Raw genomic sequence first — 16,080 nt, 5'->3', positions numbered from 1 at the left:
AGAGAATGGAGGGGAACTAGCTACCACCCACTGGTAGCTACCAACCCACCAGGTCCTTGGGGCTGGCGGTTTAATGCTCTAGGGGCATGTAAGTACTAGTTAAATTTTTGAGAGTCAAAAGAGATTGGAGGCCAACTAGTCCTCCCCTCCCCATGCCTCCTTTTCTCCAAATACATCTGAAAAAAACTTTGAGATAGTCATTTTTTTAAATTAGTTCAAAGGTCAGGAAACAAAAACTCTGGGGTTGACACAATCCCTCAGAGCCCAGGGCAGGTGTTTTAAGCTATGCCCTGGGGTATAGAGGTTTTTATGGAAGGGATGCTCGTATAAACTTCAAAGAGGACTTTTGATTGGAAATTGAAATTTCTAGTTCAGTTTTTAACATAACCCCCCAGGGCTCGAGGACAGGCGTTGTAAGTTATGCCCTGGGGGCATATATGGCTCTTATGGAAAGGAAGCTTGTATAAACTTAAGAGAGGGCTCATTTGACTGAAACTTGAAAGTTCTAGTTCACTTGTTAAGAGTCAAAAGAGATCCAATGGCAACTAGCCCCCCCATGCCCTTTTTTCCCCAAACCTGTCCAATAAAAATTTTGAGGTAGTTATTTTGTTAAAAATGGTTTAAAGATCATATAACGAAAACTCCTGGGTCAACACAACCACCCATGGCCCGGGATGCTGTAAGCTATGCCCTGGGTGCATATATGGTTCTTATGGGAGGGATGCTCATATAAACTTTAGAGAGGGTTCATTTGAATAGAAATTGAAAGTTCTAGTTCACTTTTTAAAAGTCAAAAGAGATTGGAGGGCAACTAGTCCTCCATGCCTTTTTTTCCCTAACCCATTCAATACAAATTTTGATTTGTATTTCTACTTGAAATTTCTAGTTCAGTTTTTAACATAACCCCCCAGGGCTCGAAGGCAAGCATTTTAAATTATGCCCTGGGGACATATATGGTTCTTATGGAAATGAAGCTTGTATAAACTTCAGAGAGGGCTCATTTGACTGAAACTTGAAAGTTCTAGTTCACTTGTTAAGTGTCAAAAGAGATCCAATGGCAACTAGCCCCCCCCCCTCCCCAGGCCCTTTTTTCCCCAAACCTGTCCAATAAAAATTTTGAGATAGGTATTTTGTTAAAAATGGTTCAAAGATCATATAACGAAAACTCCAGGGTCGACACAACCACCCATGGTCCTGGGCGCTATAAGTTATGCCCTGGGTGCATATGTGGTTCTTATGGAAGGGATGCTCATATAAACTTTAAAGAGGATTCATTTGAATAGAAATTGGAAGTTTTAGTTCACTTTTTAAAAGTCAAAAGAGATCAGAGGGCAACTAGTCCTCCATGCCTTTTTTTCCCTAACCCATCCAATACAAATTTTGAGATAGCCATTTTTTAAATAGTTCAAAGGTCAGATAACAATAACTGTGGTATCAACACAACTGCCCAGGGCCCGGAAACAGGTGTTGTAAGTTATGTCTGTGGGGCATATATGGTTCTTATGAAAAAGATACTCGTATAAGCTTCAGAGAGGCCTTGTTTAATTGGAAAATGAATTCTATAGTTCACTTTTTAGAGTCAAAAGATTTCCAAGGGTAACTAGCCCCTCTATGCTATTTTTCCCAAAACCCATTCGATTAAAATTTTGAGATAGCCGTTTTGTTAAAAATAGTTTTTGTTAAAAAATGTTTTAATTTATGCCCCAGAGGCATACAATGTTTTATGTAAAGGGTGGTCGTATAAACTTCAAAGGTGGCTCATTCGATTGGAAATTGAAAGCTCTAGTTACCTTCTTATGTCTCAAAAACTAACGGAGGGAATCTACCTCCTGTTCCCCCCTCTGACTCAAACACCTTATTTTCCCCAAATGCATCAAATGAAAATTTCGAAATACCAATTTGTTTGGAATAGTCCAACGATAAGATAACAAAAACTTCGTTGTCAACATACCCCCCCCCTCCCAAACAAGGGGAAAGGTTGTCACTTCTGCTGCGGGGGCATATAAGGTTTTTATGGAAGAGGTGGTCATATAAAATTTGGAGGGGATTCAAATAATTAGAAATTGAAGGTTCTAATTCACCTCTTAAGAGTCAAAAGTAATCGATGGCGAATAGCCAAGTAACACAAGTGTTACAGGGGTAACATTTTACAACACTTGCCCCTGGATTCAGCACTGTAAAGAGCACTGGATTCCGCGTAAAGATGACTGGTACTGTTTCTGCTACTGATTGTTGTAAAGTTTTCTTCTCGAAGTTGTATGTTAGTATCATATCGCTATACATGCCTCTGGAGATGGAGGTAGCTCAAGTAGTTTGAGGTCGTCCTCATATAAAGTTCATTTTAAGTTAATGCATATAAGACCAAACTGGCTATACATGGCATATGACAAAGAAGACAAAAATGGGGAAAAAATACTATAATTAAATAACCAAAAAACAACAAGTGTGATCAGCCATCAGACAGAAAAGAAACAAAAAGGACAAAAGCAGGTATTTGCCAAGTCATCTTCAATTCAAAAAAACAACTATATTGAGTTTTGTGTTGTCAGTATATTGCTAGATTTTCATAATTTGACAGATATGAGGAAATATCATTGGTCAGTTTATTTGAGCTTGTTTTGTAGATATGTGTTCCATAAACTGCGAAGTGGTAATTTTTGTTTTGTTTTAAATATCAACTTTGCTGTTAATTACATCAGACTTTTTTGAAATTAATATTTGACAGAAGATTTTTCAAACATTTTAGATGGTTAGTATTATTGCAAAGTGATCAGCAAGAAGATTATTTAATTTTTGACACATATTTTATCATTCACATTTGTAATCCATCCTGGAGAAATTATTATGTTTAGGACTGGAATATGTTCTTAACTTAGGAGTTGCAATTTTAATTTCGTTGTTTTTGTCTTTTGTCTCAATTTGAGACATTTTTTGCATTGGATAAGACTTAGTTTCTGTTGTTTCTGTGTCTTTCTTTTTCCAAATAGGAACAAATGTTATCATGAAGTCAATATTTTGGTTAACAGTAAACAAGCAGGATTTCCTAGTTATTTTGTCATTTTTGTCAAAGTTTACCTAGTTGTTGGACGTCAGACTCAGGTGGGATTTCCACATCCTTCAGAAAGATTATAAATTAGCTTAGGCTTTGGGATCGCCTAGGGGATATAGCAGGTAACATTTATAATTTCTGAAGGAGGTGTCGGTTATGTGTAAATGATTTGTATTGTCATCAGCGTATCCGTTTTTGTATATTTGGCAATGTTCGTAACCTGAACAGCTAGGAGAATGGAACCTTCACAGTTGGTTTGCTGGAAAAAATCATTGTTTTCATCATTTGAAAAATCGTTGCTATGAACTATAATTGCTCGAAATCTAAATCAAAATAAACTTTGTATTCATATTGCCAAAAGACCCCAGGAAAAACTCAGGGTACGTTGAAATTTCTGGGTAGTTTTGGGAGTGTAAAACTAAATCAAAAGACATTATGTACATCCAGTCTTATCTAAAAGGGTATTTATGATATCTCTGGAACAGCTAAGGGTATTCAGTTAAAACTCATAGGGGATGTTGGGTCGGAGTTTGATATAAATTGAAAGACACTGTGTCTTTTTGAAATCAGCGATGGTTGTCAAAAGGGCGGATGTGTGATGTCTCATGAAAGGTTAAGGGAATCAAGTTGAAACTTTCACGGTGTATGCACAGGGATGGTTGATTAATATTTGTTTATAATCAAGGTTATGAAATGAGGGAATAAGAATTCTTTTAGCCCTATAGAAGCCGAAAAATTATTCAGATTTATAATCCATTTATTTGAACGTTTTTCCCATGATCATCCATCAAAAGCCTTATAATACAATAAGTATTTACAATCGTTGCAAAATTTTGTCCAACATATAGTCAGCCAAAATCTTAATTTCTAAATAGAGAAACTGAAATGATTCAAAATATTCTTTTCTTAATCAATGAAAACACTGTGTCAATTACAAACCAAAAGATAGGAATTAAAAAAAAATCCATAGAAGTAGTTTTCCAAAGAAAATTAAAGTGCTACTTAAACCAAAGATGAGCAAAAATAAAGTCAAATAATTTCTAAAGCTTAAAAACGACCATAAATTAGTATCAATAAATAAATGAAACCCATACCGAGCAGAAATTACAATAAATAACAAAGTCAAACTCAGAACGAGTAGAACTACCTCAAAGAAGAGTAGGACTAACTCCCCCTGTGTCTTCTAACGACCAGAACGTAATTTGCACTTCACAGAGAGCAAAACACATTTTAAATGTTTTCTCCTTTACTACTTTAATATATAAAAAATTGTTGACACTTTCACAAATGAGCAATGAATATTAGTATATGTTAATCTGTCAATCCACACTGACTTCGCCTTTTCACTAATCTTTGTTATGATGGTGATTTTTTTTTTTTTTTTTTTTTTTTTTTTTTTTTTTTTTTTTTTTTTTTTTTTTTTTTTTTTTTGATTCTATGAAAAATAAATCGCATGGCTTGAAATAAAAATCACTTTCAATAAAGTGTAAGCTATGTTCTGATTTTTAGAAGTCACAAGGAGCATTAGTCATACTCCTCCTTATTATAGTTTCTGCTTGTAAAGGATTTGACTTGGATATTTTCTGCCTCTTTTTGGCTTGTATTTATTTATTGACAGCGATTTATGGTTGTTCTACACTTAAAAAATTACTTGACTTTATTTTTGCTTATCTTTTGTTTAAAGTAGCTCTTTACTTTTTTTGAAAGCTTCTTTTGTGGAAAAAGTTTTTAAAATTAATTTATTTATAAGACGTCATGTGATTTATAACTAACAAAGTGAATAAGATTTTTAAAATGATGTGAACTGTGCGCACTATCTTTTCTCCTTAATATTTTCCAAAAATTAGCAACTTAAAATCGGTAGTACCTCCCTAACTGTACACGTGTAATAGGTTAGAATCAAAAGCCTTTCATGAAGTGGTTCGATCTGTTTATATGGCTGCTGATAGAAGGAATCCCTTGGGATGTATTGCCTTGTACGAGGTTTCTGGGAATTTTACCCTTCTCCTCCCTTGTGCACAGTTGCAATAACGATAGCAATATTGTCTAATTTGCCTTATTGTTACCTTTATTTGTAACGAAAATAGGGCGTGGTTCTTGCTATTTACTAGATGTAATATGTCCTATTTACTATTTCCTTGGTTACTATGTATTTGTAATGCATTCCCGTTTTTTCTTTCAGACTGGAAAAAGCAAAGGTTATGCGTTTGTTCAATTTAAAGACGATAGAGTTGCAAAAATTGCTGCTGAAGCTATGAATAACTACCTAATGTTCCATAAAATTTTAAAGTGTAAGTTCTTTTCTGGTATTGCCTTAGAGAAGAGTTTTCAGACACAATTTTGTAATGCCAATTTTTTGATGAGATGTGGAGACGTCCATTTACAATGAGGCTATACTAATTCTTAGATTGGGGTAATGCTAATTTTTTAAATCAGTTGAAAAGAAAATCATCTACAATTGAGATTTACGTTGCATCCATAGGTAGATGTAGCCAAAACCGAAGCTCAATTTATCAGAAATTAGTTAAAGTTGGCCAATCAGAAAATTTTAATTAGCTAGAATCATTGAAATTATGAAAATTATGATGGAACATGATCAGTCCATTAGCTGGCTTTAAAATTTTATCAAACAAGCGAAATTCAGTCACAAGTCTTAGTTAATTTTGGGTTTTGCAACGTATGTTTTTATATGGAAATTGGAACTTCATCAGAGGGAGTTAAGACTGAAACTTTTTTGCTGATTGTGTTTGAGGAGCGTTAGCAGATTAGTTAACAAGAGTTTGCTTGGTCCTGTGGTGAGATGCCAGTGGTCTTTCATGGGCTGAAAATGTTTATTTCTTTCATCGGAAATTTTATTTGCATCATATTTTTCTTTCGTAAATTCTAATTTGTCTTTGTGTTTGGCGGCTCTTCTTTCAGTTTTAAAATTAGAGAATGAAGCTACTAAATTTGTTTACTTGTAAACCAAATCATCTTCCAGTTTTCTAAATCAGAATAAGATATTTACCTATACTGGCCACTGTTAGAATCCATCTTGGAAAAATATTAATCATGAGTTTTAGATCATGTATTAAAACACAATATCAGCCTCTTAGATTAGTCCACAGTGTAGCAGTTGATTCTGCCCGTCAGGCATAAAACTACGTTACATTTTTCACCCTGGTCGTAGGGTGAAAAATGGGAATACGGCAAACGGCCTTATCAGTGAGTCACAAAATGGTTCTCAAGTTGAGTTTGACACACATCAGCCAGAATGTGTGCTAAGTTAGCTCTTCCCATATGTTGGTTGCATTTGTAAACAATTGCTGTCCTTTAAACCTTAGCCCACAATTGTTGGTGTAATTTCAGCACATTAAGTGTCATTTGGTATAATTTCTGAGTATGTTGAGACTAAGTATGTAGTAGTATTATTTAGCCATTTGGCAAACGTAATCCTGGAATCAATATTGGTTCAGTGATCGATTGACACTCTTTCCCCTTTCTACATTGCACCTTCTGAGAGCAACGCTTTTTATTGAATCTTCGACGATATCCAGAAAGATTGGAAACCTTTCAGTTTAAGCAAGCTTATTATCGTCAGAGTCAAGAAATAGTTTAAAAAATATATATCTTGTAATTCGTTCCCTCCGATAAGGAGCTTAGAAGTGGTAGAACTATGTTTCCTGTAATTCTAAGATCTAGCTCTTTGTTATCGTCTGGAAGAGTACCCTTTCCTTCATAAACTTCAAATCTGTGTACGAAGCCTGAAACACCAGCTTTGGTGAACACCTTTGTTCTGAATTTGAATCTTTGGCTGCTGCGGGGTGCTTCTCTCCTTGAAGAGAATCATTTGCTCATCTAACGAGTTGGTAATCTTTAGGAGCACCTTCGAGAAATTTTGAGCAAACGGGATCCTTGATTGGTCGGATTTTATGCAGCTTATTTAACCCTTGCTCGATAGGTTTTTGGCTTTATTATTGTCACTGAAATGCAGCAATCATTTAATTCAAATAAGGAACTTTAATCACGCCCAACATTAGAACAGTGTTCAAAAAAGCCCTTTGCTCCCCAAGAGCATGACAAAATTCAATCTTCAGGTGGACGTCCAAAGATGTTGCATTGTTTGACAATGAGTGAAACAAGTTCATCGTCGAAAAACTTTCGGAAATTCCCCAAGGAGTTTCTTTTAATATATCTTGAACTGGACGACGCACTCCTTTTTCAAGCGATATCTCTTTTCTGTATCTCAGCCTTTCTCTGGCTATAGTATTTTCAAATTTTGATTTTTTTTTTTTTTTTTTTTTTTTGATTTTTTTTTTTTTTATAATAGGCGCCAATTGCTCTTGCTCACAGAAGCAAAATGTTTTGTCAGGATCATTGCTTATGGATCATATTATACTCCCTTCCACGCTATTCTGCTTTAAAAGAAAGGGACCGTTGTTTATTACATGGGCCAATTCACTGCCATTCCTTCGAAGCTGAAAAGTCTGGATTGTAATTGTTGTCTCCGGTATCACAAAATAGGTCAGACAACATCTATTCTGTAACTCCAAAAATACGCATAGCGGCTTCAGGAGCATCAATTCTTGTATTTCACACCCTCTTTTTTAGTCTATGATTTAACTGTCCTATTTAATAAAAAAGCGAAAAATGATTCAATGTTCATATTCTTTTACTCTTTCTTGCTCCCTTTTCTCTCTCTATCTCTCTTTCCCTTTCTCCTCTCTCTCCTCCTATTGTCGTATTTTTACAACAGGCACAAACTTATTATTTTATACTTTTGAAGTCTAGAAATCTTCTGAAATTTGTTCTTGTAGGATGATAAAACACTACCATGACATGAATTAAAAAAAAAAATTCTTTACTTTAAATATTCGGCAACTTCGTATGATTCCAATTGCTTTCTTTAGCGGTTTTTTTTTTTTTTTTTTTTTCATAATAAGTTGTCTAAGTAGTTTAAAATTTTATTGCTTATCCTCTTACTATGATTGTCTTGTATGGCTTAAGCTAACTGTCGATGTCTGTAAAGTCTCATTGTCAGTGTCCCATAAGCTTTTCAAAATTCAGCTAAATATAAGTTTGATGTTATTACTAGCTGCAGAACCTATTGGATGACAATAATTGGAAAGAAGGAAAAAGAAAATGACGTTTATTCTTTTGAAAGGACCAGAAAAAGTATACCCCCTCCCCACGAACACGAAACTCAACAGGTTTAGTCTCTGGTAATAAATTAACAGACAAAAGTATTTTCAAATGTAAATGTTTATTTTTTAGCATTTCAAAAATGATTTTTTTTTTATTTTCTCATTTTGTTTCTTATTTTCCTATGGACTTGGTTGCTTGAATGTCGCTTTTGTGAGCTTGGCTTTAGGCTTCATTTAAGTGTACCCTATGTAACAATGAATAAAAATAGGAATAGGAAAAATAACCATCAATTGATATTAGACAATTTCACTGTCAAAACGAGGAACACTGCTAATGAAGAAAGAATAGTACAGAATTCTGAAAATATCAGTGCTCTCCGATCTGTGGGTATGAATTCTACTATATTCTTTCGGGAAGAAGTGGACGAATTAAAGGCGAATAATTTGGTCTGCATTCTGCATCTCTACAGCGTGTCATGCCAAACTAGTTTCAGTGGATACCACTCCTTCCAGCAAAAAACAAAAAAAAACTATTATTTTCATGTTGAATATGAAACTGATTATTTTTTTACCCGGGTAAACGACAAATGTGTGTACTTACTTTGCAATGCAAGTTTATCATTTGGGAAGAAAGGAAATATTGAGCGTTATTACTCACTGCAGAATTGAAAAGGATTTACGTCAGAATTCTTCCTTAAGAAAGAGAAGGCAGTACAATAAAATCCCAATCTAACGCCGAACAATCTCATTTTTGTAAAAACTTGAAAGCAAGTGAGGTATATTTTCGGGTTTCAAAGGTTATTGCTGAAAAAAAAATACAAAGATGGTGAATCAGTCAAAGCTGTATTTTTAGAAGCTGCATATATATATATATATAAATATATATATATATATATATATATATATATATATATATATATATATATATATATATATATATATATATATTGAACAATTTGAATATATATGTATATATTATTGAAGAATTTGAAAAACAACGGTGTGATAGTGTCTGGTATTCAATCATTGCAACTGTCTGCAAATGCAGTTATGAGAAGAGCTGAATCAATCAATGAATTTTTATCTAGCTTCACAGCTTTGAACTGACTTATATCGCTAACTACGAAACAAGAGCTGATAAAACTTGTACCACTTCACGGACATACTACGGGACGGGACATATACTCTGCTTTAAAAAGTTTATCCAGTTTGAAAACATTCTGGCAAAAGTCAGTGAGCTTTGTAACGGCCGTAACCTCTTTTTCGGTTGGCGAGAAAGGATTCATTGCCTTATGTCGTAAAGATAGCTTCCAAAGTTTCTGTCTCGCCGTTGCATCGCACACCAGCAGTCATGTATTTTCTTTTGTTTGAGTAATGTCGTGAAAACTGTCGTTAAAATCATTAATGAAATTTAGATTCCTGTTCAGGACTCTGACTGAAGAGTTGACAATGCAAGCATGGTGATTGTCACCAGCTTTTCTTGTAGACAAATTCGAAAATCTGCCTCAAGGCAGACAAAGGTTTTTGTGGAACCATTTCAGATATGGTCTCATTTTAAAAAATGCTGTGGCTGTGGGAAAAATGTTTCCCAGGATGAAAACAAACGCTTTACTTGTGTGAAGCAGACTCTTGACAAGGAAGGCACAGCATACTTGTAGTATAAAAGGACATATTACAATTCTTTCAGACTAGAAAAATCTATACAGTCGTTTTAAGACCACAAAAACATTTTGATTGTTGCATAGTTCGTCAGATCTCCTTTTTTGTAGAGAATTGATGCTGAAGAATTCTTTACTTGCGTCATGCAGCATTTTGAAGATGACAACGCTGCAGTAGAGACGAAATTGGTTTGTTTTTCAAAGCGACTTTTATTAGAATCACTTGCTTCAAGCAATGAAAATATTTGGCCTTTTTGCAAAGCATAAATATACAATTTTAGCTCGGATTTGTTTCCGACTGAAGGCAATACCCAGCTCGGCATATCTGTGGAAGATTCCATTTCCCAGTGTGAAATTCATTAAAAACAAAAACAAGAATTGGTTGACAAACGGACTTTTGGACAAATGCATTCGAATGACCGCTGCAACGTATTAATGACAAAGAAAAGTGCTACCCCTCTCGATGAAGTATGTTTTTTTTATTCAATGTTTTGTTAGTTTGTTAACATGAATTAGAAATGTATATTTAAAGTTAACAAATATCTGCGGGATTTAAACAAAAACATATTATTTTCCTACTTTGGGTAACTCACACTAAGGTCTATGAACTGTAAAATTGCTCAGTCGCTTAAAACCTTGGCAACCTCTGTTCTAGAGTTTCTAACATATTTGTGCATAATTCATTGTTGTTTTTATATTATTAATACTAAAAATACAATATTCTTATTAAAGGTATGGTAAATATACACCGAAGTTTTATAATATAGGGGGCTGTATAAGTAAACAAAAAGAGAAAAAAGCATATGTTTGAATTAAAATGAGTTTTAGCCATAGTACAAAAAGAGATACTTTTTTAAATCTTGCGCTATTTCATACTTTCTTGACATGAGGGGAGTGACATATGGACAAACTATAATTATGAGCAGCATAGTGGTAGTCTCTAAAATACTTAACCAATATAACTTGTCATTTAGTTTAATGATCCTCGTATGAAACGACTTTACTTTTTTTCAAATTCTTGGTCTATTCCTTGCAGTGTAAGATCTCACGCCTTTTATGCCCAAATAATTTAAATGGATGTTACAATTTTTTTAATACGCTGCATAATTCAGATATTCACGCTTTCGTCTCGTTTTGTGGTTTTTTTAGTTTTCTATTTTGTCAGCTACAATCGATTTTGCTAAATTCTGTATGTAAGGGTGCTCCAAAAGAGAGAATAGGAGGATGATACCCTTCCCCCTCCCCATAAAAATAAAACTGTTCGAAAATAGGACAGTTTTTTGACTCGAAAATCTTTTAGTGGCACCCCCCTCCCTCTCGCATATAAATTTTTAATAACGCATTTGACAGTATTTGTAAATAAACCTAACTAATTCTTGATTTCAAGGTTCATATATTGCACCCAAGAAAGAGAACGAAAACCTCTTCAAAAGAGCTTTTACTAAAGAAACAGATTGCAGAATTGCCAAGAAGAGACAGACTATGTTTAAAAAGTTAAATAAAGAAATGACTCCTAAACAGCAGAAAAATTTCAAGGCTCGAACACTTCGGAAGATCAAACAAACTTTGGCAGCTCTGTCATCAATGGGAATCACATATTCGCCAGTGGTGAGTACTCAATTTGAAAAGCAGATGCAGCAATAATAATAGATCCGTAGTCAGATCCATTACTTGAATGTCTTGTAGTATTCATTGTTACATTATAGTTTTATTTAAATTCTTTCTTTGTGTTTCAGGAGGGTTGAGTTATCATAGCTTGGGAAAATAAAGTTTAGCATAGGGGCTGTGGAGATGATATCAAACCGAAGGCAAACTTATTAGACATTTCGAAGTTTTTGAACAAAACTGATATCATACAATTTAGCTTGATATCATAGGGGTTAAAGGAAGGCCAGATAGCAGAAAAGCAACCGTCAGGGATGCTGATTGTCTTCCAGTAGTTTCTGGTCTTTAAAAAGGAAGTCAGTTAAATGATTCCCCTCCCAAGTTTCAAAAATAGCCCCTTCCATTCGAAGGGGTTGGGAAAGAAGTTTATATACTTATCTGGCCCTTTTTGGGGGCTGCATTTGGGAAGGGGGACAACTTTTTTTTCTGCGTTGGGGTCTCCTTAGCCCAAATTTTCATATTAATTTTCTCATGAAAAACATGATTGGTAGATGGTCAGTGAGCAGCAGAAGGTTTGACAACTGAATATGGAGTAACCGACAGCGCTGATTATGGACATGGGCGTTATATACTCGGCTGAGGGGTGCCAGTATTGAAAAATTCGGGAAAAAAAATCTCTTTTTGTTGCTAAGTAATATATTTGATATCCAAATTATGTAAAACAACATAAAATAATAACACCACTTGCCTGGCAGTGAGGGTACTATTATGCAGGGGGGAAATACTATAAAAACAAAGATTCTTAACATCCATCAAAGGTTTCATGATCCCTTATATAAATCCCATAATAAAAGATCATTGACAGAATTTCAGAAAAACTGGACAAAGCGAACAGCTGGACCGCTGCCAAGCCAGAAGAAAATGTAAAATAACCTGAGATACAGTTGAATCAACATTTTTACGAATCAAATAAAATGAAGTTACTACTTTTTTTGAACAAAGGAAGGGAAAGACAAGTATCTACTTTATCATCTGCAGAAATATAACTTAAAAAGACAATTACATAAACTAAACCTAGATTGCTCACATCTGATCAGAGGCAGACACGGATTAGAACCAGAGCGAGTAGGGTATTCATAGACAGAATATGGTCCATAGAAAGCAAATATAGTTAATACATAATTGAAGGCAGACAATGATACAATGTATACTTGTGACAATGACACTTGTATTTATGATACAAGAAATCAACAAAACAATAAAAAAACTGAAGCAATAGAGAACGATAAAATTTTTAAGGAATTCATAGGCACTCTAAATAGGAGATATACCTTGCCTGGACCACAGAGATGGTGAATATTTCTTTAAACACGGAATGTCATTTTCTGCAGTCTCTGAAGAGGAGTTAAAGGACTAAGCGTTTTCAAATAAACAAGGGGTCCAAAATACATTTTGCTAAAACTTTCACAAATAATCAGGGAGTCTCTGGGAATTGATACTGTTGATTATGAGTACAATTGGTTAACAACTGGGCTTATTAATGATGATTTTGAAACTTTTTTAATTGTATTTCTTTTGCTCTCAAACTGGAAAAATACCACTGTATTGCCGTTAATACATATATGAACTCATAAATGGATGTAAGCAATCTCGAAGATAAACACCTTTACATACCTAAGTGAAATTACTAATGATATGAACCAAAAAAAAAAATTGGTATGCTCTTCTAATAACAACTGCTAAGTGCTTGATGTTGTTTACTAATTGATAAAACATATTTCCTCAAAATAAAAAATTCCTATATCTGAGTCGGAAAAATACATAAGAGAAATTATTAAAAATTATAGAAATAGACGAATTAATTATAGAGCATAGAAGAAGCATTCAAACACTTCCCATCACAGTCACAAAGTAAACCACACGGTTCGTTTGCCACAAATAGACTTTTTGTGTAGAGCTTGCACGAGCAGCACTCAGAAGCCACACCGTCTGAGAATACCTTAATATTGGACACACAATTGGCCTAACCATCCTGGAAAGTTCTGCAAAACTGGAGGGGATCTAGAAACTGCGGCTTTAGTTGTTTTGCTTGTCAAAAAAAAGTCCAACTTGAGATAAACGCGCTTAGCATGGCATTCAAAGGCAGCGTCAGGTGGCGGCAAATATTTGAGCTCCCATATCCGAAGGTATAAATGTACTCGCAAGTCATCAAGAGAGGTAAAGAGCCGTGGATCTTTTCCATGCAGTGACAATGACTTTCTTGCAAATAAAAAGAAATACTTCTTGCATAGAAGGATCGAGCTGTGACCTCTCTATCTCTTTCATAAGCAAAGCAATCTGTTACTACAATACCCATTTCTCGAAGCCTAAGCCACCATTCTTTTTCCTTTAGAAAACAGAAAAGCAACTCTGTCACAGCCCGAAAGCGTAGGAAGAAGGCAGATGAAAAAAAAAAATAGATTGTCTGGTAAATTCCTGCAAAGTTGATGTATAGGTACTGAATATTCGCCGAGTCGGACAAAAAAATCGTTTTTCACGATTTTAGTGGTATACAAGGAATAGTTTATAAGGATACAGCTAAGGACAACAGTATCTATGTCATTTACGTCGTCATATACAATACCGACATACCTCTTCCAGTAGTCCAACGTGTGTAACACAACTCTAATATCTGCCTCGTCGTGGGTACAACTCGAACGGTGTTAAAAGCCTGTATCAATGCTTCCACTTCTGCTGAGCATCACTATTTTCATCCGATCTTGAAAGCCTTCAGAGAGGTAGACATTTAAGCGTACTCAAATTACATCGACCAAGTTTTCAAATTCGTCAAATAAAAGTTTAATTTGCTTCGAGTGTTTACTCAGAGATTAGTCAGGAAGATCTACCGGTGCAGCCTCATTCGCGCTGGATATATGCCTGTGGTTATCCAAGTTGAAAAGTCGGTCAACCTACGTCGTCGCTAATAGTTCAAAAGCGACAAGGGTTAGAGAATTTCTAGATCACTCAATTTGTACAACAATAAATTTTCTACCAAGTCAATTGATAAAAAATACACTTATGTCGGTAAACTCTCAAGATGGATAAAGGCTATTCTCAAGACGCTATGAATTATGTTATCTTTTTAAAGATTACAACTGAACAGCAAAAGATAAAACAAGTTTGGAAAAAGAATATTGAGGGTTTTCAATTTCCTTTAATTTAACCAATAATTGAGCATTTTTGGATCAGTTTAGACTTTTTATTGATGTTTAGGAATTTTTTGTCAGTTGAGGTTGATTTTTAAGGAATTTGAAGAAATGGGGATGTTGAACCCACTTGTCGACCATATAAAGTTGATTTTCGTATTCATAATGATCAATTACATCAAATTGCATTTCCAAATCTTCTGCTTCTTGCTGAGTATTTAAAATGTCAAATATTCAACGTTTCTCTCGTGTGACTCCCTGACTATTCAGGCTAATCCGGAAAATTCGGGGCTTTTTTTTAGCCCCCTTTATTAGAGAAGTGACCAATTTTAAAAGGACCAATCTTTCAATATTTTTTTGTACATTATTCCCCCTTGGCCCTAGGACTTACGGTTGTATCAACTCCCTCCTCTCCTTTTTTATCCTAGACAGATTTGTGAGCCAAGATTCATTTTAAGATTTTTCTTTTTTATCAAAATAAACTAGTACAAATTTCAGTGAAGACTATATCCAAACCAAGATTGAAAATTGCCTCCCTGATTTACAAAAAAAAAATAATTGCAGTCTCAGTTTTTAGGAATGGCCATGGATTGCCCCTTGAACCACCCGAAACCACTCGAGAAGTTAATGGTGCCCATAACTCGAAAGATTTTCAATAATTACTAATTATCTATTTTATTTTATGTAAAAATAGTTTGAATTACTTCACTTTGAAAGGGTATATCTAATATATTATCGTCTTTCTATCTACTCTGCCTTTTGGTTTTGTGTAAATGCTACTTTTCATAACTGGCCACTTCTTCTTCGATTTTTAGGTTAGATACCATTTTCTTTTTAGATATATGATCCTGATATATCAGCCGAAAAAGATCATCAAATTCAAGATAATGATGTTTCAACCGAAGAAAAGCATGACATAGAAGACAAGATTCCCAATTCAGAAAATCAAGAATTGAATAACGTACAAAATCTGACAACAAGCTCTTCTCTGGCTGAAAAGAAATTAGGTAAATCTGCCCAGAAGAAGAAACGAAACCTAGACGTCACTAAAAAGTCTGGTAGCCAAACACCTGGACGGAATTTTGAACAAAAAAAATCCAAATCATTAAGAAAATCTGGAAAAATAAGGAAGAGTTTGTAATGTTTTAATTCATTTTGAAATCAAATTAAAATATTAGTTTTCTCGAAGTTGTTTATGCTACCACTGGTTTTTGTTTTGTTGCTGTTAGTTTCAGCCCCCTTATTACCAGTAAGTAATTTGTGTTAAAAGTCAAATTTTCTGCAGGTCTTTAATTCTTGTAAACGTATGAAAACCTTTTATTGAGGGGGGGGGGCAGATTTTCTGAAGACTATTGGATGATACTTAAAAACACAGTTAGTTGTATAGCCCACGTGTCAAAGATTTTACTGAATTTACTCAGTATTTTGGAGAAGGTGTCTTTTTGGTAGTAAGATTATTA

At 34.5% G+C, this 16,080-nt stretch overlaps 1 protein-coding gene across 1 annotated transcript in view; it reads left to right on the top strand.

Annotated features, from left to right (window-relative positions):
• Window positions 1-15,808, top strand: part of LOC136041018 (MKI67 FHA domain-interacting nucleolar phosphoprotein-like) — a 29,497-nt gene extending 13,689 nt beyond the window's left edge. Inside the window, exons 3-5 of the mRNA XM_065725525.1 lie at window positions 5,232-5,340; window positions 11,218-11,438; window positions 15,459-15,808. Of these exons, the coding sequence (XP_065581597.1) occupies window positions 5,232-5,340; window positions 11,218-11,438; window positions 15,459-15,761 (633 nt within the window). The 3' untranslated portion in view covers window positions 15,762-15,808. The remainder of the gene's footprint in view (window positions 1-5,231; window positions 5,341-11,217; window positions 11,439-15,458) is intronic.
• The last annotated feature ends 272 nt before the right edge of the window (window positions 15,809-16,080 follow it).

Source organism: Artemia franciscana, chromosome 21 (genome assembly GCF_032884065.1).
Source record: "Artemia franciscana chromosome 21, ASM3288406v1, whole genome shotgun sequence".
Taxonomy (NCBI): domain Eukaryota; kingdom Metazoa; phylum Arthropoda; class Branchiopoda; order Anostraca; family Artemiidae; genus Artemia; species Artemia franciscana.
Note: the sequence above shows the minus strand (reverse complement) of the source record. Positions and strands in the feature narration are given on the sequence as shown.